The following is a 25,264-nucleotide window of genomic DNA, read 5'->3' as shown; positions in this document are numbered from 1 at the left end:
ACCATACCTGCCTTGACTTTAGAAACACCATACCTGACTTTAGATCCACCATACCTGCCTTGACTTTAGAAACACCATACCTGACTTTAGATCCATCATACCTGCCTTGACTTTAGATCCACCATACCTACCTTCACTTTAGAAACACCATACCTGACTTTAGATCCACCATACCTGGCCTGACTTAAGAAACGCCACATCTGGATTGTCTTTAGAATCACAATACCTGGCTTTAGAACTGTAAAAGTGCTCTCATGTTTTACCCATATAAAAGATTTTTTAGCAATTTTGGATCAGGTAAAATATTTTTGTTCTGACAATAAGAAAGCAGGGATTTCTCAGAAATAATAATGGCTTCTTGTCCTCCCTCCCTAACCTGTTCCTGCCCACTGTTTACTAGTGTACTTTGACCATTCTGTATCTCTATATGTCTCTTTGGACTATGGTCCCCTAGTCACCCACTGTCTTGAATGCCTAAAGCCTTGGTCTTCCTCATTCCCTTGTTAAGCAGCTATAGCTTTTTAACACTTACTGCCAGACACCACTTTTCTTTTCCTTGAAGTATAACCTTGAAGTTAGTTTGTCTGTGTTTTGTTCCCTCTGCTCACTGTGTGGCATTTTAAAGGTATTTGGTTTATTTTTTTACTCTTTTAAAGGGCAATTTTCAAAACCATATCGATGACATTCCTAGGATCTCACCTGCAATATAATTTGATTTCAGAGAGAGTGTCATTTATTTAACATTTTTGGGTCAACTACTCAAGAAAAACATTATACTGACTCAAAACAGATGAATGTTTTCCAAATCAACACACCCCATGCTGCTCATCTCAGTACAAGGAAAACCTGACACTTAAAATCCTAGGGTGGAAAGAAACCAGATGGTCAGATAGACTCAGGTGTCAGCGGCCAGGGCCACAAGTGTCACTGTGTTTCTTTTGATTAGTATCAATGATCATCACCTGGTGTCGGCCTCATTCTGTCTTTCAAGTCTCCTCTTGTTTATGAAAGACAGATTTTAAGGGTGATCTAAAACTACATAGCTATGCAATGATTATAAATTTTACACACACACAGAGGCATGGTAACAAGGATCTTGTCTTTTCACACATAAAACCTGCTTACAGAACTTTAGAAGTTGAATTAACCTAGAAAGCTTTGATCATCATGCAAGCTGGAACATTCTAGTTGATGCCCATTTTAATTGTTACTTCAGTGGTTGACATGATGGCCTCAAGTTTTATATTTTCTTCACTAAGGAAAATGTACCTCTCTCTGCCCCAGTATAGTGGAATGCCAGGACCAGGAAGCAGGAGTGGGTGGGTTGGAGAGCAGGGGGAGGGGATAAGGGATTTTCAGAGGGGAAACTAGGAAAGGGGATACCATTTGAAATGTAAATAAAGAAAATATCTAATAAAAAAAAGGAAAATGTACCTTCATACGAATCATAAGTAGACTCAGAAAAAATTAAAATAAAATTCGGATTACTTAGTGTACTTACAAGAAGAAAGGGAGAGAAAGTGCCATTTTTCCACCTGTGAAACTTCTGCATAAACTATGCAATACAAGGACAGACTGAATGTTACATAATTGGCATTGTAGGTAATCATGTGTCTGTTAATTAGCTCAGTTCTATTGTATGTGGTGTAACAATAGCATTGCCAAAAAGCTATAAATAATTTGGGATAGGTAATTTAAAATTAAACCTGGGAATGGCAATAAGGCTAAGGAGTAATCTTTTAGAAAAGGAAAGCATCTTCCACAGCTGCAAAACAAATAAATCATAGACCATAGAAGTGCTATCATTAGCAAAACTACATTCAGCATACAATAAATGGTAAAGTGAATGTAAGTTCAGAATACAATAGAGGGTAAAGTTATTGTGATATCCAAAATCGATAGTAAACCATTTAAAATAATGGAATTCCTTTTATATAAATTTACTCAATATTTTTACGATTTAGGATGCATTATCTGATTCCTACCACTGACATGTTACATTGTGCCTTTTTCGCATGAAGTTGTAATTCACAAATTCAAGATCACAGAACTACCAAATAACAGATTTGTAACTTAATACTAGTGCTTTGGGTTCATTCCACAAAACTCTTCTTAATCCTCCAAGAAGCCACATGCCTATGAAGAACAAGTTTGTCTTAGCGAGGGTTACCATGGCTGTGAAGAAACACCTCTACCAAAGGGAAAGGTTTTATTTGGCTTAAACTTTCAAATCACTGTTCATCATCACAGGAAGTCAGGACGGAAACTCAAACAGGGCTGGACCCTTGAGGTAGGAGCTGATGCAGAGGCCATAGAAGGGTGCTGCTTATTGGTTTGTTGCTGTGGCTTGCTCAGCCTGATTTCTTACAGATCCAGGACTCACAAAGGACTGGGCCCTCCCCATCAACAACTTAATTAAGATTTTCAGAGGGGAAACTAGGAAAGGGGATACCATTTGAAATGTAAATAAAGAAAATATCTAATAAAAAAAGGAAAATGTACCTTCATACGAATCATAAGTAGACTCACTACAGGTTAGCCTACAGCCCAATTTTTATTGAGGTAATTTCTGAATTGTGGTTTCTTCTTTTTAGATAACTCTAGCTCAGTGGTTCTCTACTTTCCTAATGCTATGACCCTTTAATATAGTTTCCATGTTGTGGTGATACACAATCGTAAAATTATTTCATTGCAACCTCATAACTGTAACTTTGCTACTGTTATGAACCATGATGTAAATATCTGATATGCAGGACATCTGATATCACTGAGAACCACTGCTTTTGTTACCAGATTATGTCAAGTTGACATAACATCCTCTGGCACATTGATTATTCAGACATTAATTATATTTATGAATTTTATAATGTTGAATTAAATGCTAAATATCTAACTTTCACATATGTTTACTAAATTGAGAACTACATTAGTCACAAGAGTAAAATAGCCCTATTATTGTATAAGATGAATAAAAATATTTTTATTCATTAATCATGTATTTATTTAATATCTTGGCATTTTTCAGACACACTGGGTACTCAATACTGAACAGGAGAGGCAAGAGCCTCATCACAGACATTTTATTCTGAAAATGAAAATTAAATAGTGGGCCAAAGTAAAGGATTTAACTAGCATATAATGATGTTCTAAGACACTACCAAGACGTTGATTGCAAGTTTTATCTAATACCCAAGAAGGAGGGCAAAACACAAAAGACTGAAAGAGACATTTAGTTTTAGATAGATCATTTTAACTATAACTTGATATATCTACATATATCAGCAATAATAAGTTTTCTTCACACTATTTTAGGGACTATATGGAAAATTGACTAGCCACAACTCTTTATCATTACTTATTAGTCATGGCTAAAAAATAAGCATTTTATTATGAAACATTTAAAGCTGATCATGATGGAATACATCTGCAATTCCAAACTCAGGAGGCTGAGGCAAGAGAGTCACAAGTTTGAAGCCAGCCAGGAGCCAGGAACATGTAGCTCTAGGCCATGCCTTGCCTCAAAAAAAAAAAAAAAAAGAAAAGAAAAAGGAAGGGGAGGGAAGAAAGAGAAGAGAAAGGAAGAAGGGAAGGGAAAGGAGGGGAAGAAGAAGATGAAAGGAAGGGAAGGGAAGGAGAGGAGGAAAAGGAGTGGAAGAAAGGGAAGAGAAGAAAGGGAAGGAGAAGGAATGGGAAGGGAAGGGAAGGGAAGAAGGGGGATGGGAAGGGAGGGAAGGGGATTTGTAAGTATTTAATTCTTATTAATGAAGTTGTTTTGTTTTATTTCAAAACAAGGATATTCATATGAAAATAAGTAAAGAATAACAATAGAAAAGTTAACTGTCATTGGGCCTTTGTGTGTGTGTGTGTGTGTGTGTGTGTGTGTTTCTTGTGTTTTTTCTTTGTTTCTATTTTATTATTCTGGCTTGTTTGTTTATCACATTTGCCTGGCTTGCTTTCTAAAGAGAGAAAGAGAAACAGAAAGGGCATGAAGTTGAATGGATGGGAAGGACCTTCTACGAGGAGTTGGAGGAAGGGGTCAGTATATAAAAATGTGGTTTTTAATTTTAAAATACAGGTATTCAAATTTACACTTTAAGATAATAAAGGTCTGATGAAATAGCTCAAGAGATAGTGCTTGCCTTCACACCTAACAGCTGAGTTCAATCACAGAAGCCTGCACATAAGGAGAAGAGAGCAGACTCCACAAGTTGTCCTCTGACCTACACCTGTGTGGCACACCATTCATTCACCTATACATATTTATCATACATGCAATTTTTTAAGTGTATGTTTTGGGAGAAAATTGCATGTTAGTTTGGAGAGCTGAGTTCAATCCTTCGGAGCCACAAGGTGGAAGAAGAGAACTGACTCTCCACAGCTATCCTCTGGTCCTTCATACATGTACCCACATACACATGTGCACATGTACATGATAAAAATGTTTTAAAATGTATTCATTTTTAGATAATATAACAAAAATGCATCATTTATTATTAACAATATAACCTAGTACTTGTTAGGCAATGCTAAATATCAAACATATATCATTGTATCTAATCTACACCACCATCCAAAGAAATACTACAAGGTATATTTGCAAATGAGGAAACTAGGTCAAAATAAATGGAGTTTTCAGTTAGATTTCAATCTATAAAACAAAACACTGAGGAAAAATAAGTGTAAAAGGGAAAATTTTATTTTGGCTCATGTTTTTGAAGCTTTTGGTCAGTGCTCACTTAAGCCTGTTTCTTTGGACCTATGACAAAGTAAGTGATCATGTGAGGGAGAACACCTCTTCACCTCATGACTGGCAAGCAGAGAGAGAGAGAGAGAGAGAGAGAGAGAGAGAGAGAGAGAGAGAGAGAGAGAGAGAGAGAGAGAGAGAGAGAGAGAGAGAGAGAGAGAGAGAAGAGTCCTAATGCAGGCTGGTTAGATGGCTCAGCGGGTAAGAACACTGACTGCTCTTCTGAAGGTCCTGAGTTCAAATCCCAGCAACCACATGGTGGCTCACAACCCACCCGTAATGAGATCTAATGCCCTCTTCTGGTGCTGTCTGAAGACAGCTACAGTGTACTTATTTATAATAAAAAAAATAAATCTTTGGTAAATCCACAATGATCCACCATCCTTCCACAGCTACAGTGTACTTATTTATAATAAAAAAAAATAAATCTTTGGTAAATCCACAATGATCCACCATCCTTCCACTAGGCCAAGCCTTCCAGGCAAAGCAACCAAACCTTTAATGGATAGACCTCTGAAAGACATGTCAAACCAAATCATACCATTGTCTGTGGCTTTATGATTAGCAAAGTGCTGGAAATAGGAATAAAACTTGGTTCTATCTGGTACCAATCCCATTCTTTCATGTTATACCATATTGCTACTTTGCCTACGGTGGGGGGGGGGGGATCATGGTGTTTCCTCTATTTATATCACCCTAAGAAATTACAGGCTACCTCACACTCCAAAACACATAAAAGATAATATAAAGAAAGATCGTTTTAAAAAGACCTACTGATCACAATAGTCTATTAAAATAAATCACACTAGTATAAAATGGTGGGTTGCTCCTTCCATATCAACCATGTTTTCAAACAATAAATAAAACTCTTGAAGAAAAGAATTGCAAGCATGAAAATTAAGTAACAATCAACAGAAAAGATGAAGACAGCAAATTGCTAAATGCCATTTCTATCCAGCTATCTACTAAAATATGTGTTCCGCTTTTAACAACCAAAACAAAAAAAGAAGATGAAAAGAAAAAAAAATGAGTTAGAATTTAAATAGTAGAGATAATATCTGGACAGACAAAGGTAGACGTTGTTTACAACTTATAATTATTTTGAACATGTAGCTTATAAATCACTTTAGTATCTATCAATGAGAAATACTCACAAAGAATATTTATCCTATGTATTTAAAAACACACATTGTGGCATTTTCTCTTTGTGAACACTTGTGTCAGCATCATATCTGAACAATGTTGCTCCCAAAGCTGGACCCCTATCACCCATAGGAGGGGAACTTGACTCTGGATGTGATCCACTATCCAAAACTGCATTCTGATTGTAAGCATTTGCACAGCACTTCCCTATTTATAGAACAGTTTTTACATGACTAGGTACTAGACTCTCATAATAATCTTCAGAAGTAATATTAGCATAGCTGTGTTTTAAAATGAAGAATTTAAAGTTCGAGTCTTGATTTTCTTTATGTAACTTTAGCCAGATTCTGCCAAATCATGGGACTCCAACACCCATCAGTCTCTGCTGCACTGTGATCACACTCACCATTCCATAGCATCACACCTTACAGGGAAGAGAGCACAGAATGAGCTTCTTATATTACATCTGCCATGCACTTTGTAAACATGAAGCTACATACATCATTTAGTGAGGAGAAAGTTTATAACTGGTAAGGGAGAAAGGGAATTAAAGGAGCGGTTTTTACAGGCCACTTGGTGGCATCAGGATTAAAAGACACATCAAGTATTTTATATTTGGGAGATTGACATTTAGAGAAGGTAAACTTTTTTCTCCTTAAATTTCTCCATTTCTTTTCTTGGTACTTTATTGCATCAAGAGGGTACAAATACATGAACACACACACACACACACACACACATGAATTTTAAATTATTTTAGTTTTGCTTCCCAAAAACTAAACCCTCAAAACAGTTTGTCACAGAGATGAGAGATTTTCAAGTACAAAGAGTGGGATTTTTCCTGGTCTCTCCTTACTCCTAAGAAAAACAACTAAAATACATACATACATACGTACATACATACACACACACACACACACACACCTACAGCAGCAAGAATAGGCTTAATAGGCTCTTCTTCCTATCAGTATTGCTACAAGGCAGCAAGACTCAGAAAGGAATGACATCATAATATACATAGGCAAACATAAATGCAGGTATGCTATAAAATAAAAGTTTTTAACTTGGAAGTAGAATCTCTATCAGACCAGAAACAGCTATCTAGATACAGAATCTAATATCTCAGAAGTTATATATATATATATATATATATATATATATATATATATATATATATACACACACACACACACATACACACAGGAGCATATATACCACACAGAGTAGCACACATTTCAATGTAACTCAAACTAACTTTAGTGAAGTAGAAGAAATCTCAAAACAATAGAATTATTGTGTTCACTACTCAGTGACTAGGCATAAACATTACATTTGAAATGCAGAAATTAGTATTTCCTAAATATCTAAATGTATACATCAAGAGTCCAAATTGAGGCTGGCAAGATGACGTGGTTGGCCGGGCGGTGGTGGCGCACGCCTTTAATCCCAGCACTTGGGAGGCAGAGGCAGGCGGATTTCTGAGTTCGAGGCCAGCCTGGTCTACAAAGTGAGTTCCAGGACAGCCAGGGCTATACANANAAACCCTGTCTCAAAAAAAAAAAAAAAAAAGATGACGNGGTTGGTAAGGTCATTGCCACCAAGTTCGAGGACCTGAGTTCCATCCCTGAGACCCACATGGTAGGTCACGTCAGGACAGAATCAATTCCTGCAAGCTGTCTTCTGACCTTCATACATTCATCTCAAGCCATTCATATATGTGTACAAACAAATGCACAATAAATAAATGTAATTTTAAATTTAAAAATAGTCTAACCTCAAAGTTCGGAGCTGAGACGGAAGGAAGGACCATCCAGAGACTGCCCCACTCATGGATTCATCCCATATACAACCACCAAACTCAGACACTATTGCATATGCCAGAAAGATTTTGCTGACAGGACCCTGATATAGCTATCTCTTGTGAGGCTATGCCAGTGCCTGGCAAATACAGAAGTAGATACTCACAGTCATCTATTGGATGGAACACAGGGCCCCTAATGAAGGAGCTAGAGAAAGTACCCAAGGAGCTAAAGGGGTCTACAACCCTATAGGAGGAACAACAATATGAATTAACCAGTACCCCCTCACCCCCCAGAGCTGTATCTCTAGTTGCATTTGTAGCAGAGGATGGCCTAGTCAGGCCATCAATGGGAGGAGAGGCCTTTGGTCTTGGGAAGATCATATGCCCCAGTACAAGAGAATGCTAGGGCCAGGAAGCGGGAGTGGGTGGGTTGGGGAGCAGGGTGGGGAGGGGGTATAGGGGACTTTGGGGATAGCATTTGAAATGTAAATGAAGAAAATATCTAATTAAAAAAAGAAAATATCTAATTTTTTTAATTAAATAAATAAATAAAAGTGTAACCTATGATTATCTTATTATATATTCTTCTAGCCTGATATTCTGAGAATGGTCTGGTTCTCTGTACGGTATCCTGCTGGTGCTGTAGAACAAGAGAAGGAGGAAGAGGACATTGATGACGACATAATTCATAGCATAAAAATAATGATTTAAAACAGCATCTTGCCTTTTCTACCTTGACTATGCTCTGTGTTCTATCATTTTCTGTATCATGTGTTAAATATTACATCTTCCTTAGATGGCCTTGAGTCCTCTTCATCTGTTTCCATGGCAGAATATGTTAACAAAACTATGCATTGTTATAATTTCTCACTTCCACATCTATATCCCAGTAGATCTCAAGAAACATATGGACAGAAACTGGAGAGATGACTCACAATGGTTAAGAGCACTTGCTATTCTTGCAGAGGGCCCATGTTCAGTTTCCAGCATCCACATGGAGACTCACAACCACCTGTAACTCCAGAGGACTGGACACTCTTTTCTGGCCTCCACAGCCACCAGGCATGCACTTAATGCATATATGTAAATGTGAATAAAACATTCATGCATATAAAATAATTTTTATGTTTTTAAAAAGAATCATAAAAGTACAGATGGAATACCATTGCTGCTCTGAAACACATCTGATAGATGGTAATAACACAACAAACTCTTAGTGGGGTGATAAAGGATTGAATATACATAGAATATAAATTTCTTTTAAAATAATTTATTCATTACCTATGAAGCCTAATAAATTAGAATCTAGAAATTTTCTTTCAAATATTACTATCAAAATTCAATGATAAAGCTCTCCTAGAGCTCCAGAATGATAGTCCCCACTCCAATAAAACCTTGGAATCTTACTTCGACAGGGTTAGGTAGGTCCTCAGGGACTAACAAGATAGCATCGTCAGTAGAGAGATGCTACAAAATCTTATCCTCAGTCTTTGGGAGTTTAAATTAAACCATTCATTTTTAAGGATTTTCTACATTTCATTATTCTTCTTGCTCTTCTCAGCTTGTTGCTTTGTATTTGAGACAGGGTCTCAACTCTGAAGTTAAATCTGGTCTGAAGCTTACTGTGGTAGCCCTGGGTAGCCTCAAACCTATATCAATCCTCCTGCCTCATCCTCCTAAGAAACTGGATAATGGGTGTGAGACACCATGAGCAGCTCTTGATCAAAAAAGGCCTCAAATAAATGGGGTCAGAACAACAGTTTCATAATAGAGGTGACTTGGCCATAGTTCTTGAAATAGTTTTGCAAGACATACTAAAAACTGAACCCATGCAGAAAGCTTACTAGCTAGAATTTGAAATGACTGGACAGAAGAGTCTAGGCAAAACTCATGACCCTTTGCTGACAAAGCAACCTCCATTGAGGCTACAGAGCCTTTGTATCTTGACTGCTACAAATTACTGAGCAGGAACTGTGGCTAGGAAGTAGATTCTGCGCTCTCAATATAAAAGGTGTTGTGCAGCTGAGCGGTATGATAAAATATTTGGTAATCACTGACATGAAAAGTATAAATATTTAAAAACAGGATATAAAGAGAACATATGAATACAAAATAATAGTGTTCTTATTGTTCAGTGAATATAATTATATAATGGTGAGGGATTGAATGATTGAATGAATTGAAAGCTTTAACTTAACATTTTTAAATCCAGTGTGTGTGTGTGTGTGTGTGTGTGTGTGTGTGTGTGTCTGTGTCTGTGTCTGTGTATGTCTGTGTGTGTCTGTGAGTGTGTGTGTGTCTGTGTGTGTCTGTGAGTGTGTGTGTGTGAGTGTGTGTGTCTGTGTGTGTGAGTGTGTGTGTGTGTCTGTGAGTGTGTGTGTGTGAGTGTGTGTGTCTGTGTGTGTGAGTGTGTGTGTGCGTGCGTGCGTGCGTTCTCACTGACTAGACTCTGCTACCCCAAAAAGTAATTAGTAGCAAGTTGAAAATGAAGACTAAATGTTCGATTTTGAATGAAGCATAAGCAGTTTCCACAAAACTAAGCATGTCACACATCTTATGTAAGAAGTAATTACTATATTATTTGCAATTTTCCTAATATATAACATGAATTCAATAAAAGCAATTACTATATCAATTTATTTTATAACTGTTGTCTGATTCCTAACATCAGTTATACTAAATCAGTACATGAACACACAAAAATATTTTTTTTATTTCTCTGTTGAGAATATTCTCTCCTTATGACTCTTGGATTGACGGTGGCTTTCCAACATCAAGAATCTATGATTACATGATTTCCAAACTTTCTCTAAGAACACTGAGAAGTCTACTTCAGAGACATCCATAGTAAATTATTTATTTAGAAAACTCTCAAACCCTTGATATTTTTTTTCAGTCTTTTCTTGGCAGATCCAAGGCATAACTTTTTCAAGTTTTATTAGTTTTGAGGAAAACATGAAGGTGAAAATGACTAGAAAAGGCATCTAGATAAAGGCCTGCCATGGTAAACATGAAAGATCACAGATAAACTTAGAAACACGAATGCAAAAGGGAAACAGCAGCCATTCAAGAACCATCAATAAACTCATGCATAGGTACTCCTATTTACAACATCCAAAAATTGTCTTTAACTTAACACGAGCTAGAATCCAAATGAGGCAGCACACATCTGTAATGAAAGCACACCAGAGACCGAGCAGGCAGGTCAAGAAAGCAACAGAAAGAAATGACAGAGATGTAAAAAGTAGCCACTGGTAATGAGAGGCTGGTGGAAGTCAGTGGCATACTACAACAACTAGGTTAATCCATAAAATGCTGGAGACAAACAAAGAAGAAAGTGTTAAATGAAGAAAGATTAAGAATAGTCATAAGGTCCCTTCCCCAGATAAAGTCAGAAATGACACTTGTAACAACCTAATCAGTCAAGTGAGGACACCCCAATCCCACTTGGGAGGGAAAAGAAAGCAAGCATAAGTGAGGAGGACCAGAGGGACGTGGGAGGGAAAGTGTATGGTGGTGTCAGGGGAAGAGAGGAACCTAATCTGGTATTGGGTGAGGGGAAAGGACTGAAGCTCTGAGGGCCAGTAGAAAGAATGGAAACAGGCAACCTTGGGAGGTAGGAGTTTCGGGGGGACCCTCCGAAATGCACCAGAGACGTGGGAGGTGAGAGACTCTCTGGACTCAAAGGGAGGGACCTTAGATGAAATGCCTGACAATAGGGAGAGGGAACTTATACAGTCCACCTCCAGCAGAAAGACAGGGCATCAAGTGAGGGAGGGGGTTGTCATCCTACAGTCAAAACTCTGACCCATAATTGTTCCTGTATGAAAGAACTGCATGGATGGAAATGGAGAGGGACCTGAGGAAAAGAAGGTCCAGTAACAGGCCCAAATTGGGATCCAGTTCAAGGGGAGGTCCTAAGGCCTGACACTATTACTGAAGCTATGGAGCGCTCACAAAAAGGAACTTATAATGATTGCCCTCCAAGACCAAACAAGAAGCTGAAAGAGTCAGATGCAGATATTCACACCCAACCAATGGACAGAAGCTTCTGCCCCCTGTGGTTGAATTAGGGAAAAGCTGGAAGCTGAGAAGGGCGACCCTGTAGAAAGACCAGCAGTCTCAGTTAACCTGGACCCCCAAGATCTCTCAGACATTGAATCACCAACCACACAGCATACACCAGCTGATATGAGGCCCCCAACACATACACAGCAGAGGACTGCCGGGTCTGGGTTCAGTCAGAGAAGATGCACCTAACCCTCAAAAGAATGGAGGCCTGAGGGAGTTTAGAGGTCTGGAGGGGTGGGTGGTAGGTGGTGGGCACATCCTCGTGGAGACAGGGGGCGGGAAGGAGGTATGGGATGTAGAACAGTAGGAGGGTGAGCCAGGAGAAGGAATAAAATCTGAAGTATAAATAAATAAATAAATAAATAAAAGATTTTTTTTTAAAAAGAGAATATAGTCAGCCAAAAGTCAGGCTATAAAAGATTATAGCCAGGAAATACCAATCTCAATTTTAAGCATGGCAATAATATATATAACATCATCATATTTTAGATTTCTGAATTATATACAACAAAATATAAAATATCCAGCTTCCTTTCTGAAGATATGTTGTCAATGCTCATATATGAAAATAATATTTCAGTATATGATAAACATGTCTTTATATGAACCTGGTTAAACACTGAGAGCAATTGCAAAACATCAGGAGTAGATTACAGAAGTATAATAGATACCCAGAAGACAACTAGAGCATGTTTACAAAATCACAGACATGAAAGGGATCTACCACAAGTTAATAAAAGGAATTATTGCCTTCCCATACATAATAATTATGATTTTTTAAAGCTGAAAAATAAAACTGCATTGCACTAAAAAGTCCTATTAGAACAATTTAAACCAGCATTTTCTACAGAGAGCATGAAGCCCAAACTATCACTAACTTTTGTTGTAGGATTAATAACTCAACAGGACATTCTTTCATTCAATTCAAGGAGTGTCTTCAGCTCTCTATGGTCTTGCATCATATCTTACTTTGAATTAACTTTACATTTTTACAAACAAAAATATGTCAAAGATTGTTCTATAGGTTTAATTGTGAGTAAATCAAGCTACTTCTACAGATAATAGATTCCTGAAGTCTAAAAAGAAACTCAAGAAAACAATAACAACAAAACAAAAGAGCCTTCAGTTGACAAAACAGGTCTGTAAGCATGTGCAGAGATGAGGGTGGGTAGGAAAGGTGAAACTGATGCATTTAACAATGAGTGGTTATCTTAAATCACAGTGAGTCTAGCTCATCCTAGCACATTGCGTATCTATACCATGGAGCAAACTGAGGAAAAGTATTCATAAGAATGAAGGACAGTCTTACCTAAAGAATCTAATTTAAAATCTCAAATACTTTTCTTATATTGTAGAAGCAATAGACATAGCAATCTTAGCAATTAGAATAACAAAACACATGTAATAATTTGACTAGTTGCCTCTATTCAAAGCTATGTTAATATTAATAATTTTAATTTATATTGTTAAAGAACAATATAAATTCTCTAGATCAATTCATTATAGGTTAATGTTATTCAAATATATACATTTTTAGAAGAATTTCTTCACAACCTTTAAAATTTTAATCTCATTATATCCACTCACTTTTTAAAGAAGAAAGGAAGACAAAGAGAATAACTAAATTTTCTCTTGAACTATTAACTTTCAATAATATGTGAACAATTTCTGAAAGTTTTTTAAATATAGTAACTTTTAAGAAACTGAGCCTGTTGGCTTTAGAACCCTTGAGTTCAGTCTGTGGACATGTTCATCAATTGTGGTTTCTCCTCTTCTCTTCCTCCCTTCCTTCTCTCTCTGTCACTTTTAATTATAAGCAAAATGAAATAAGGTACTTCAAAAAATATTTATCAGCAGAAATGGTAGAAAGTTTAAAAAAAAACAAAAAACAAAAAAAAAACACACACTGAGTTAAGGAAATCAAAGACATTGTTTATTGGCTACATGTCCCAAACCTTTCTTTCTTGATCCATATAAACCAATCATGTCCAGGTACAGCTCCAAAATATCAAAGACGGCTCTCCTCTTACAGTACGTAGTCTTGCAGGGAATGATAAAGGAGGAAACAATTCAACTTTTCCACCCCAGGGTGCAAAAGTACAATTCTAGATGGTTCAACAGTTTCTGGTAGCTCTGTCCCCCTTTACATGGACAATTTTCCAAAAAAAAGCATCTCATTGACTGTGTTTTTAATACATCTTCCAAACCCAGCAGTCAATGTATTAAACAACATAAAACGCCATATGAATTCTCTAGATGTAACCTACAGTTTAGGTCTCTAATTCAATATCATAGCAATCAACATAACTGGACAACATTCACATCTATACTAGCCCAGAACAGTAAACTTCAAAGGTGGTCTAAATTTTTATTCAAAATTCTCCATAAACTATTACTGATGTCATCTGTAAAACCATAAAGGTCTAATTTCACTAAGCTCCTGTGGAATAAAGTTCATCTCAGCTAAAGGTGAACCCTTAAGGTCTCTGATCTATAATAGACCATGTTCCAGGAACCCCATGGGATTTTGGTCAAAGTGATAAGGGTTATTGAAAGGAAGAAAAGAGCAAGTATATGCTTTACTTGAGGGAATTTCCCAAAACATGTTACTGAATAATAAAATAAATTATCAAAGTTGTGAATTACCACAAGAGTGAAGACTTATACTGGAATAAATTCAAGTATGAAGTCTATTTTTAAGTATAAGAAATAAAACTGTAATTTTACAAATATTGCCATATGTTACACCTACATAATCATTCAATAAGTATCAAGCTCATGGGGAGAAACTCCACTGTACAAGTTTCTTTTTAAAAGATTATTTAAACTGAGCTTTAAACCCCAAATCTATAGCACCGAATCTACTATGACTATAAATGGTGACATTAACTACCTGGTTTATTAATTTACATATGTCTATAGTATTACCTTAACTTTACTATAACAAAATATTACTGAAAAGGTACTACTGAGCAGATATTCATTGCATTAAGTATTTACTCAAAACCAGGCAAAATTTTGCTCTGCAATAGAATACAATTTAAATTACAAAAACCACAGCCAAGAAAAAGGAAAATCATATGTTATGTATGAACCTCATAGCCCACCTTTCTTCTTGACTGGCATTCTTGGGTCTCTCCACTGACTCTGGACTCAAGATCTCTGAGTTTCAGTCTCTGCTTGATCCAGCTGAATGGAGATGGAACCAGGTTAACTGTTGCAAATCTCTTCACCGTTCAGCCTTGATATCCAGGCTGAGTCTTCTATTTCAAATAAAGAAAAAAATGATGCCTTTCTCCACAACCAAACATTACACTGCCCAAGGTCTTCAAAGAAAAAAAATAGCAAGTTTTTCAATTTTTGTAAAATATATATTCTTGTTTTAAAAGCTGAGAAAGTTATCGTACGCATAGAAAATGTTACTAAAACTCCTCTTCAGGCAGCAACACTTTTAGATGTTCAATAACTAACTCAATTAAGGCACAAACCAATTTTAGGACGGTTGACTTATTAATTTATACATGTTCGAGATGGTTCGTAATAAAGAGCATCAATTTTTAGGAAAAAGTTTAAACTTCCCCTTCAAAAATACTTTTAAAAACGTCTTACTCTAGTCTTTTCAGGGGTGTGTGAGTTTGGACAGTTTTCTGGGGGCAAAAGAGAGATTCAAAGGCCCCTTCTATTTACTGGTTCTGTTTCTCGCCCCCTCAGTAAAACACGATCCAGCTTGTCACTTTCCTATTTTTCTTCTGTGCTCTCCAAGCCCCCAAGCCTTGATCCTTAATGCCCCTCAGATTCTGATCCTCCTGTGTATTAACTGAGAGGATTGAAAAGAAGGAAAGCAATCCCTTGGCATGGAGACATTAAAGTGACAGTGCTATTCAATGGGCACTTGATGCAGGATGATTTGGCGAAGCAGACTTCTTCACACTGGAGTCATTCACATCATGCCATCTCTTCGCAAACAAGCAGCTTCCTATCCGGCGAGGAAAAACACTGAGGCTGCTGGAAAGGAGAAACCAAACCTTCCCCAAAAGGTGTTTTCAGAGACGCTGTAGTAGTATTAGGCATGCAATCACACACTATGCAAATAGTCCGCGATTTCCTAAATGAGAGTGCAGCTGTTTGGCTTCCACATCCACCCTTTCTCAGTCTCTCTCCCATCTACCCACCTTCCTTTTGCAGAAAAGACATTTCTCTGCCACCGCTGGCCACCCCTGCCCACACCCCGATCTTATACAGAAGAGCACCGAAATGTCCTGCACCCTCCAAGCGATGAAGTGTTTCCTCGGGCAAGAGAAACAGCAGCACTAGAAATTATATAACTCTCGAATTTGGCTTGCCTAAGACATGGAGACTGGAGGGTCGGGGGTTGCGGGTCTGGCAGACGCTGCTGGGCATTTCACGTGCACGGAAGCGCGCCTGGCCTCCTCGCAGCACCCTCCACCCCTAAAACACTGGCCGACCAGGGCTCTTCGGGGGAGCAGGGAAAAGGGAGATTTCTAACTGAACCCTTTCCAAGCGGGGCTTGAGGATGGACTATGGGGACTGAAGACTGGAGAGAGCAGGCTAGCCTGTGCTGCTGTGGCCGCGCCAGGGAGGCGGGCTGGAGGCTCTGAGGAGGAACCTTAGAAACCACAGCCTTAACACACCGACCGGGCCGAAGGAACTACCAGGGCTCGGTTACCCCAGCCGCCCTGAGAAGAAGGCGCTCAGCAACAGGCCTGCGCCCGAACCGCCCCTGGTTCCCTTCAGGTTGGCCAGGCTGACAATTTGGCGGAGGACAAGGCAAGGCTGGCTAGGGGCGGGCCCCTGACCCTGAGCCTTCCTCGGAGCCAATGAGCGATTGCAGATCTGGGACGCCACGCCCAATCTCCGCCCGGCTGGAGGGCGCGGCTTTTGACTGGGTGGAGGCGTACTGGGCTAAAGGTACGAGCTGTCAGACAGCTGCAAGTCCCGCCCCAGGCGCTCCGGCCACGCCCTCCTGTCAGTCACGTGAGGCGCCAAGATGGCGGCGTCCGAGCGACCAAGTTGGTTGGAGTCGAAGGTTGCTGGTGTTGTGCAGGAGGGAAATAGGGAAGCACCCCAGGTAGGCGGAAATCTAGGGTGGTGTGGGTCGCCTCCTCGGAGATGATGCACGTGAAGGATTTGAGCAAATAGAACTGAGCCCGACTTTATATAGAGTGTAATCAAATCTCTAGTTCCGAACCACGTAGACCTGAAGTCTTAAACCGATTAAATACAGCATGTTTCTCTTTCCCGAGGACCTTTCTTCAATTACAAATACTTTATCGCCTTACCCCACCCGGCCCGACCTCTAGTTCTCTCATTCTGTTTAAGTCTCCTGCCTTTTATTGATTTGGTGTGTTCTGACTTAACGCCAGGTTATGATGGCTTCTTGAATGCATTCACCTTTTTGATTACCCGAGAACCTAATATACACCACGGCTGGACAAATCATGTTGAATAAAATTCTGAAGGTCAAATAATACACTTAAAAATACAACACACAAACACTTTGCAGGCCATACGCCCACACAAATGCACTTAACTTGTATAAGGATGGTGATCTGATCAGTTGAGTGACTTTGAACTTCCTTAACTCTCAGATTAAAAGTTGGTTGTGGCAAAAATCTTCATTTTCAGTTCTTGCTGAAAGACTTCCTTGGAATCTGATGATGGAGCACTTGTCAGGCCTGAAGCCCAGGCTTCTATACCAACAGCACAAAAATAAGTTAAAACAAAACAAAAAACTCTGGGCAAGTTAATAATCTATATCTTTTTAATTAAGGAGAGTGTAGTGAAAACCTTGCAAATGCCAGATGCCAAAAATATTTGCTGTTGCTTTTTATTATTTCAATATTGACTGTCCTGCAGCCATAATTGTGGGTACCCTTTTCCCCAAAGCTGTCTTAAAGGCCTGGAAATTTTCTGTGGGTGGTGAAGAGGGCTGTTCAGGGGATTGGATGAGAACAGAACAAAAATTTCTCTACATTTTTTGGATTAGCCATGATGCTATTGATATCTGCCTTCATCATACACTAGATGGATTGGTTAGAAAATCCTCCTTAGAAAATACTATTTCTTCTTCCATTTTTCCATTTGGATAGCAGAAAGGGGGAGCAAAAGATGTAAGTTTAGTCCCCCCCAAAAATTATAATTTGTAAAGTATTTTATGCCTGCTCTGCCCCCCCCCCCTTCTCAGCTATCTTAAAGAACTGACTTACATGCTGTTTTGTATTAAGGCAGAAATACTGGTCTTTTGATCAATCGTATACCACCTTAAGAAGATCAAGGAACCCATTCTTTGTGTGTGTTGATTTCCTGGAGTCAGGCTCCATTTTTTTTTTTCATTAATTTTAGGCTTATTATATGCTCGTCACTTATAAATGTTAGCATGTCATCTGTAATGAACCTTTGACTTTATAACTTTTCATCGATTAATCTAGAAAATGTAGAGCAAAAAATAAAAAGCACTGAACTTTGAATCAGTAGACATCTCACTGATGAAATAAGTAAATATTTAAAACCAAAATTTTGGATTTGTAGAAAGTGTCCATATATCTTTGTTTGAATGAAATGAAATACTCTTAAGGTACATAAAATGTCATAGTACCAAAGGATTTAACAAGTGTTTTCCACAAAGACCCAAAAGTCTTATGTATAACCAGAAACTCAAAAGGGAATCTGGAATTTATTTTTTAATCTCTTGGTGAAACTCTTATGGTTCTTAATGTGGGCAACTATTGGCTTATCACATGGGACACAGAGACCTTACAAACCCTGAGTTCATTCCCTTTGTCCAGGCTTCACAGTATATCACATAGCTATTTCTGACAAAGACCCTGCCTGCTTTCTACCCTAGGCCCTACTAGAAAACTGAATTGCAACATAAAGTCCAAGATAACTATGGTGCACTCCCTCTTCCCAGGCCGGAACAGTACCCAACTCTGACTGCTTGTTGTTGTTGTTGTTGTTGTTGTTTCTCCACTTTCCAAAGCACTTTCTGTTCTCTCCTACCTTCCCTTAGCCCCAAAATAACCTCCCAAACTGGCTTAGGCTTTCATGAGAGAAGACAAGTGTGGTGGTTTGAATAGGAATGGAACCCATAGACTTGCATGTTTGAATGCTTTGCTCATGGGGAGTAGCAATATTAGAAGGTGTGGCAGTGTTAAGGAAGTTTGTCACTGTGGGTGGGTGGGCTTTCCTGTGCTCAAGCTAAACACACAGTCTCCTGCTGTCTTCAGATCAAGCCTGCCTACACGCCACTGTGTTTACTTACCTCCATGATGATAATGCCTCTGAAACTGTTAGTCAGCACTAAACCTCTGAAACTGAAAGCCAGCCCCAGTTAAATGTTTTTCTCTGTAAGAGTTGCCTTGGTCATGGTTTTGCTACACAGGAATAAAACCCTAAGACAAAGATAGATCTTTGTCAACATGCAGGTATTATTTCTGCTGTTACTTCAAGAGGATTAAAAAAGCTGGGCCTTCTACTCTTTTGGAATGAACAGAGGAAGCTATGCTGAAGGAAAACAAAATCACTATCTCAGTAGCAAGACAAGCTTTCTGAAACTCAGTTTTCTCATCTATTGTCTTAATCGTTGTTCTAATGCTGTGAAAAGACACCATGACCCCAGCAACTCTTATAATAGAGAACATTTAGTTCAAGACTTGCTCATAGCTTCACAGGGTTAGTCCATTATCATTTTAACAGCCCTGGAACTGAAACAGTATATCCTGATCCACAGGCAGCAGAGGCAGGCAGATGGACAGACAGACAGACAAAGAGACAGAGAAGCACCTGACCTGGCATAGGTTTTTGAAATCTCAAAGGCCATGCATGCTCAGTGAAATACTTCCTCAGACAAAGCCACAACTCCTAATCCTTCTAAATCCCCACATAATGCCAGTGCTCCTCCCTGATAACTAAGCATTCAAATATATGAGCCTATGGGGGGCCATTCTTCCTCAAACCACCACACATGCAAACACAGAAATAGTCGTTTTCCCAGTTTTTATGTAACTCAAAAACAAAACAAAACAAAAAACACCCCATCTTTTAACTGTCAAGAGTCTAGTAACTGTTGATTGAATTGGTTTTTTAAAATATGTGAAAGCAGATAACAAGGTACCTAGCACATTCCTAGACCCTAAATGGACTTAGTCTGAACATAGTTTTATAAAGTTTTATGCAATATTAGTGTTGTTCACTATTATGACTCTGAGATTTTGTGTTTTCCAGGACATCAAGATGGCACTTTATAAACATGGTCAGCTGATTCCTTCTCTAGGAGATGCAAAGTTCAGAAGCCCGATAATCTCTGAAATTATAGAAAAGAAGTTTGAACATTATAGAAACGACAAGTAAGAGACACAGTGATAACTGATCCCATTACTTTACTTGTGCAGCCTTCCTAGTCCCAGTCTCGGAGGGTTAAGAAACTACTTACTTCTTTTGCTTCTTTTTGTCACCTCAAAAGTTTTTATTTCCCGGGTAGCGTAGCTATATAACATTTTGCCAAAACGTTTTTCCTTTAGACTTTGACTATCTCTTTCAATTACTCTGATTCCAGTGGCAGCTTGAATTGCTATCTTAAACATTTGTCTAAGACGAGACTCTTCTAGTTCAGTGGTTATCAACCTATGGGGCGTGGCCCCTTTGGAGGTTGCATAGATGCCCTGCATTGCATATGTTTATATTACAATCCATAACAGTTAGAAAATTGCAGTTATAAAGTAGCAACAGAATAATTTTATGGTATGGGGTCACCAAAACAAGAGGAACTATATTAAAGTGTCACAGCATTAGGAAGGTTGAGAACCACTGGTCTAGATAGTTACATATGGGGGTGGTGGGGTTGGGGAGAATTGGCAACAGTGAAGTTCCAAAAGATGCCTTTACAAAAGTCCTGAAGACTCTTCTAGTAAATAGTTCATGGAGAAAGAAAAAAACCAGTTCTTGAGTTGATTACAAACTGAGCAAAAATGCCAGTGAATTGAAATATTGGTTTGTTAGACTCTGGATAATTTCTTTTGCTTCTTTTTATAAGACTTTGTGTGTGTGTGTGACTGTATGCCATTTATGTCGAACATGCTAGAAAGCTTCCAGAGGAAGAGGAAGCTAGAGAAGGGCTTTGATACAATAGAACTGTTGAAGCTGTTGCAAGCCCTCAGATGTGGGTTCTGGGAACCAAACCCCTTCTTTTGCTTCTTAAAAATATGCCCAAACGTATTGCTGAGATATTATTTATACAAATATTTTCTAAATTAAAAGTAATTAGTATGAAAGCATTTTGAAGGCTACTTGTATTATACTGATGGACAGTTATATTAGTCAGTTTAGCAAGGTTAGGGTGATGACTCAGTGGTCAAAGCTCTGCATGTGTAAACACTGCAGTTTGGATCCCCAGAAACCCATAGAAATTCCAGGTGGATGTAGCAGTTCAAGCCTTTGAGGCAAAGACAAGTGATCCCCAAAGCAAGATAGCAGGCAGTAGTAGTGTGAACTCTGACTAGTGTGAAAGAGACTGATGCCGATGATCTCAGCCAAAGTGCCGGAGGACTGAAGAGATGGAGAATGCGGAAAGGACTATGGCACAGTGATCTCATACTACAATTTTGACTTTTATTAAAAGAACTCGAGATTAAGTTAAATAGCAATTAGACTTCAGAGCTTTCTCCATTCAGGTAGGAGCCAGAGTTAGGTCAAAAAATATGGCAGATCTCGTTCACTGAAGTTTATAAACCACAGACAAATTATTTTAGAAGTATCTGGGCCAATTCACAAATAGTTCTTTTCTAGACAGGCTAACCATGTGAAAATAGCTTTTTTTCTAGATGATCCTAAGCCATTTTTTCCTTTGAGACAATTATTTTAATAACAAGAAATATGAGATGCTGGGTAAACATGGGACTCATTTGAAGAATGTTATGTTAAACTTTTGTCTTTGTTCCCGTTAGGACTTTAAATATACATGGAACTTTGATCTTTGGAACAAGTAATAGTTTGTCTGGCATAATGGCAAACTTAGTTTTCCGAAACAGTTTCAAGGTTAAATATGAAGCTTTGAAGACCTATGCATCCCTGACTACACTTCCAGTTTTGGCTACCATCGTTTCTTACAAGCTCTTTGTAACAGATGCTTTGCAATCAGGTAAGTTTAAATTCATCAATGTATAATGTAGCTATAACAAATTAAAGTTACTCATTAACAAACATTTGTATAATTTTTATATATTTCTTGGTTTGCTCTACACAGTAGTCATTGTTTTTGCTTTTTTTTTTTTTTACAAGGATTTTTTTTTTCTATTGAGATTATACAAACCAACTACTTATAGTACAGCTAGGTACATACACAAAAAAGTTACTGGAATGCTCAGAATAAGATTGTTTTTTTGTTGTTGTACACAGTAGTCCTAATCATGCAAGTGATACTCTCCACAGAACTAGAGTTAGGAGTGGCTTTGAACCACCATGTTGGAACAAAACCTGGGTCCTCTGTAAGAGCAGCAAGTGCACTTAGTGTTAAGCCATAACTCCAGCCCTTCTGATCGGTTGTCTTTCTAATTACTTCCTTTTCTAGTAGACTGCCTAGAAGTGTTCGCTCTCTCTCTCTCTCTCTCTCTCTCTCTTTCTTTTTCAGGACAGCGTTTCTGTGTGTAGCCCTGGCTCTTCTGAAACTTGCTGTGTAGACCTGGGTAGCCTCAAACTAGATCCACCTGCCTCTGCCTTTCTAGTGCTGGGATTAATAGCATCTGACACCATGCTCACCCAGACATCTCTTTTTAATGACAGTTGTATTCCTGATACTAACATGTATACCTGACACGTAGTAAAAAATACATATGTCCAAGTATGTGACATGATAGTTTAGTATGTTTTACTGTGGCATTGCTTCTGTAAACAGCACACACAAGTGTAATCCCAGCATTTGGGAGGCAGAGGCATTTGAATATCTGTGAGTCTGAGGCCAACTTGGTCTATAAGTTCCTGGACAGCCAGGGCTTTTGCCCAGATACTCTTTGTCTCAAAAAATAAAACAAAAAAGGCACATATAAATAGTAAATCTCCGTGTGTTAACATACAATGAAGAGTTTCAAAACAAGGTGCAGTTAAGCCTCTTAAGTCCCAGGCTTTGAATTCCTAATATTCTATTTACTGTTTACCTGTGGTTGCAAACAGCAAAGTAAGTGTGCTTTGATAGACAGCTTCACTTTAGTAGTTATCCTAAGTCTCAAAGAGAGGCTAACTTTTCTCTCGCCGTCTAGGTGACATAAGCAAGGAAAGCTGTGTTCTAAGGAGCGCGCTAATTGGCATGGCATGCGGCGTTTCCTACCCCAGTGCTTTGGCTTTCTATAAAAATGGACGTTTGGCAGTTAAGTAAGTCCATCCATCCATTCCTTCCCTTCCTCTTTTCTTTATTCTTGCTCACCTGGTCCCCACACCTCCCCACTTCCGTGTGTGTGTGTGTGTGTGTGTGTGTGTGTGTGTGTGTGTGTGTGTGTGTGTGTGTGTATTGGGTTCTGGGGATCACACTTTGGTCCTCACAATTACCTGGCAAGCATTTTACTGACTGAACTGTCTTCCCAGCCCTTTCTCTTCCTAATTCTTTACTTTGTTGTTTAATTGAAGGGCTGGCACTGATAAACTCCTCTTTTTCTTGAGCTACAGGCTAATCAAAACAAAATAGCCTACTAGCATTCAACGTTCTTATCTACAGTGATAAACCTACACTGGAAATGACCCGAGAAAAGAGTAGCATTTGTTAGTGTGTCAGTCCCAGAGACATTGCTGGTTCTTTTCCATTTTCAGGTATCAGACTGTTCCACTGCCACCAAAGGGAAGAGTCATGCTCCATTGGTTACTCCTTTGTCAAACTGGGATGAAAGCAATGGCCATTCCTCTATTCTTTCAGATAATAATGGGAGTGTTTACTGGCTTAAATCATTACAGTATATGTGAGAAAGCACGTGCAAGGCCTGTGCCTGATGACTAACCAAAGACTCCATGGAAGCCGGTTCAATGGAATGAACTTTTTTATAGACGGACTTTGCCACTGGTCTAAGAGGGAAAAGGAACTTTTGCCTGGTATATATCAGATACTCAGTAATTATGAATGTTATAAATGTTAAACAAACACAAGTTTCTTCTTTTTTTCTTCATTGTATGTAGGAATGGGTTTGGAGCCTCAGATCTGACCTGTGCAGATACAGTGATTTTCTGGTATGTGTCACACGCTATATGTAATAAGAAATGATCCCTAAAGAAAGATTTCTTAAGCCGGGCGTGGTGGCGCACGCCTTTAATCCCAGCACTCGGGAGGCAGAGGCAGGCGGATTTCTGAGTTCGAGGCCAGCCTGGTCTACAAAGTGAGTTCCAGGACAGCCAGGGCTATACAGAGAAACCCTGTCTCAAAAAACCAAAAAGAAAAAAAAAAGAAAGACTTCTTAGAAGAGGAGTAAGAAATATGAACACATGTTATAAGATGGCATGAGAGATGCATACTCTGAGGGAACTGAGACTGAAACTGTTAACTATTGAGGCCAATGATATTTCATGGGAAAGGAAAATGAGCTAAATGTTAGAGGAATGGGAAGGTCATAAGAAAGGAAAATATAGAAGGTGAGAGCAAACCTGAGATGAGCCCCAGTTCAGCACCACAGGGCCCAGGTGGGCAGACCACACCCAACATGTCCCCTGCCTTGGCAGGGTATAGCACTCCTGAGATAACCCCAAAGGCCCCAGGTGTCACTAAGATGAGTAAGTAAGTGGTGGAGAGATGGAAGAGAAAGAGAAGCAGAAGGATGCATGCAGTGAAGAGAGACAGAACAGGAGACTTGAGGGTAGTGAGGAACAGCCTGATGTGAGTAGCCCGTGATGCCACCTAAGGCTATGGTAAGGTCCTGGCCTTACTACCATGGTCCTACTACCAAGGGCCATGTCCGGGTCCAAGGCTCTGCAGAAGCAGACGGTCTGTTACCACCAAAGACTGGTGGACTTCTTGGGTCCGGGTTGGTGTCTGAGGGCTGTGCAGGCTCCACCCCTCACCTGGGCATCCTGGAAGAGCTGGCCCAGAAGGCATGAGAGCAGGAATGCTGGCCCCACACCTTACCAGCTGCAGCACTTAGGAGAATGGGCCCTGCATTTAGCCCAGAAAGCAAGGTATGCTTGCTCATCTATCCCATCTCTGAACTTCTGGAATGCATGAAGAAGGCTGGCCCAAAGCTGCAGGATCTCCATAACAGGGCAACAACAGAATATCTGAAAGGAATCCTGACCAGACCAGTGACTCATTGAAATGAACATTTGCAAGTAAAGAAGTGTGGGCAAGGGCTGGCAGGATGGCTCAGCTGTTAAGAGCACTGACTGCTCTTCTGAAAGTCCTGAGTTCAAATCCCAGCAACCACATGGTGGCTCACAACCACCCATAATGAGATCTGATGCCCTCTTCTGGTGTGTATGAAGACAGCAACAGTGTACTTATGAATAATAATAAATAAATC

The 25,264-nt window shown here is 39.1% G+C and overlaps 2 protein-coding genes across 2 annotated transcripts in view; one reads left to right on the top strand and one right to left on the bottom strand.

Annotated features, from left to right (window-relative positions):
• The window catches only part of Dlg2 (discs large MAGUK scaffold protein 2), a 1,891,758-nt gene extending 1,875,266 nt beyond the window's left edge, over nucleotides 1-16,492 (bottom strand). Inside the window, exon 1 of the mRNA XM_029479404.1 lies at nucleotides 14,867-16,492. Coding sequence (XP_029335264.1) covers nucleotides 14,867-14,885 — 19 coding nt within the window. The 5' untranslated portion in view covers nucleotides 14,886-16,492. The remainder of the gene's footprint in view (nucleotides 1-14,866) is intronic.
• Nucleotides 16,493-16,721: 229 nt separating this feature from the next.
• Tmem126b (transmembrane protein 126B) lies at nucleotides 16,722-23,900 on the top strand. Its single transcript, XM_021168053.2, has 5 exons — nucleotides 16,722-16,848; nucleotides 20,004-20,125; nucleotides 21,722-21,915; nucleotides 23,030-23,141; nucleotides 23,574-23,900. The coding sequence occupies exons 1-5, from the start codon at nucleotides 16,768-16,770 to the stop codon at nucleotides 23,755-23,757; spliced, it is 693 nt and encodes a 230-aa protein (XP_021023712.1). The 5' UTR covers nucleotides 16,722-16,767; the 3' UTR covers nucleotides 23,758-23,900.
• Nucleotides 23,901-25,264: the final 1,364 nt, after the last annotated feature.

This window comes from Mus caroli, chromosome 7, assembly GCF_900094665.2.
Source record: "Mus caroli chromosome 7, CAROLI_EIJ_v1.1, whole genome shotgun sequence".
Classification (NCBI taxonomy): Eukaryota; Metazoa; Chordata; class Mammalia; order Rodentia; family Muridae; genus Mus; species Mus caroli.
Note: the sequence above shows the minus strand (reverse complement) of the source record. Positions and strands in the feature narration are given on the sequence as shown.

Coding starts and splice junctions, on each gene's coding strand:
- Tmem126b (XM_021168053.2), top strand. CDS start 16,768: ATGGCGGCGTCCGAGCGACCAAGTTGGTTGGAGTCGAAGGTTGCTGGT. Junction 20,126..21,721: donor GAACATTATAGAAACGACAA/GTAAGAGACACA, acceptor TGTTCCCGTTAG/GACTTTAAATATACATGGAA. Junction 21,916..23,029: donor AACAGATGCTTTGCAATCAG/GTAAGTTTAAAT, acceptor CTCGCCGTCTAG/GTGACATAAGCAAGGAAAGC.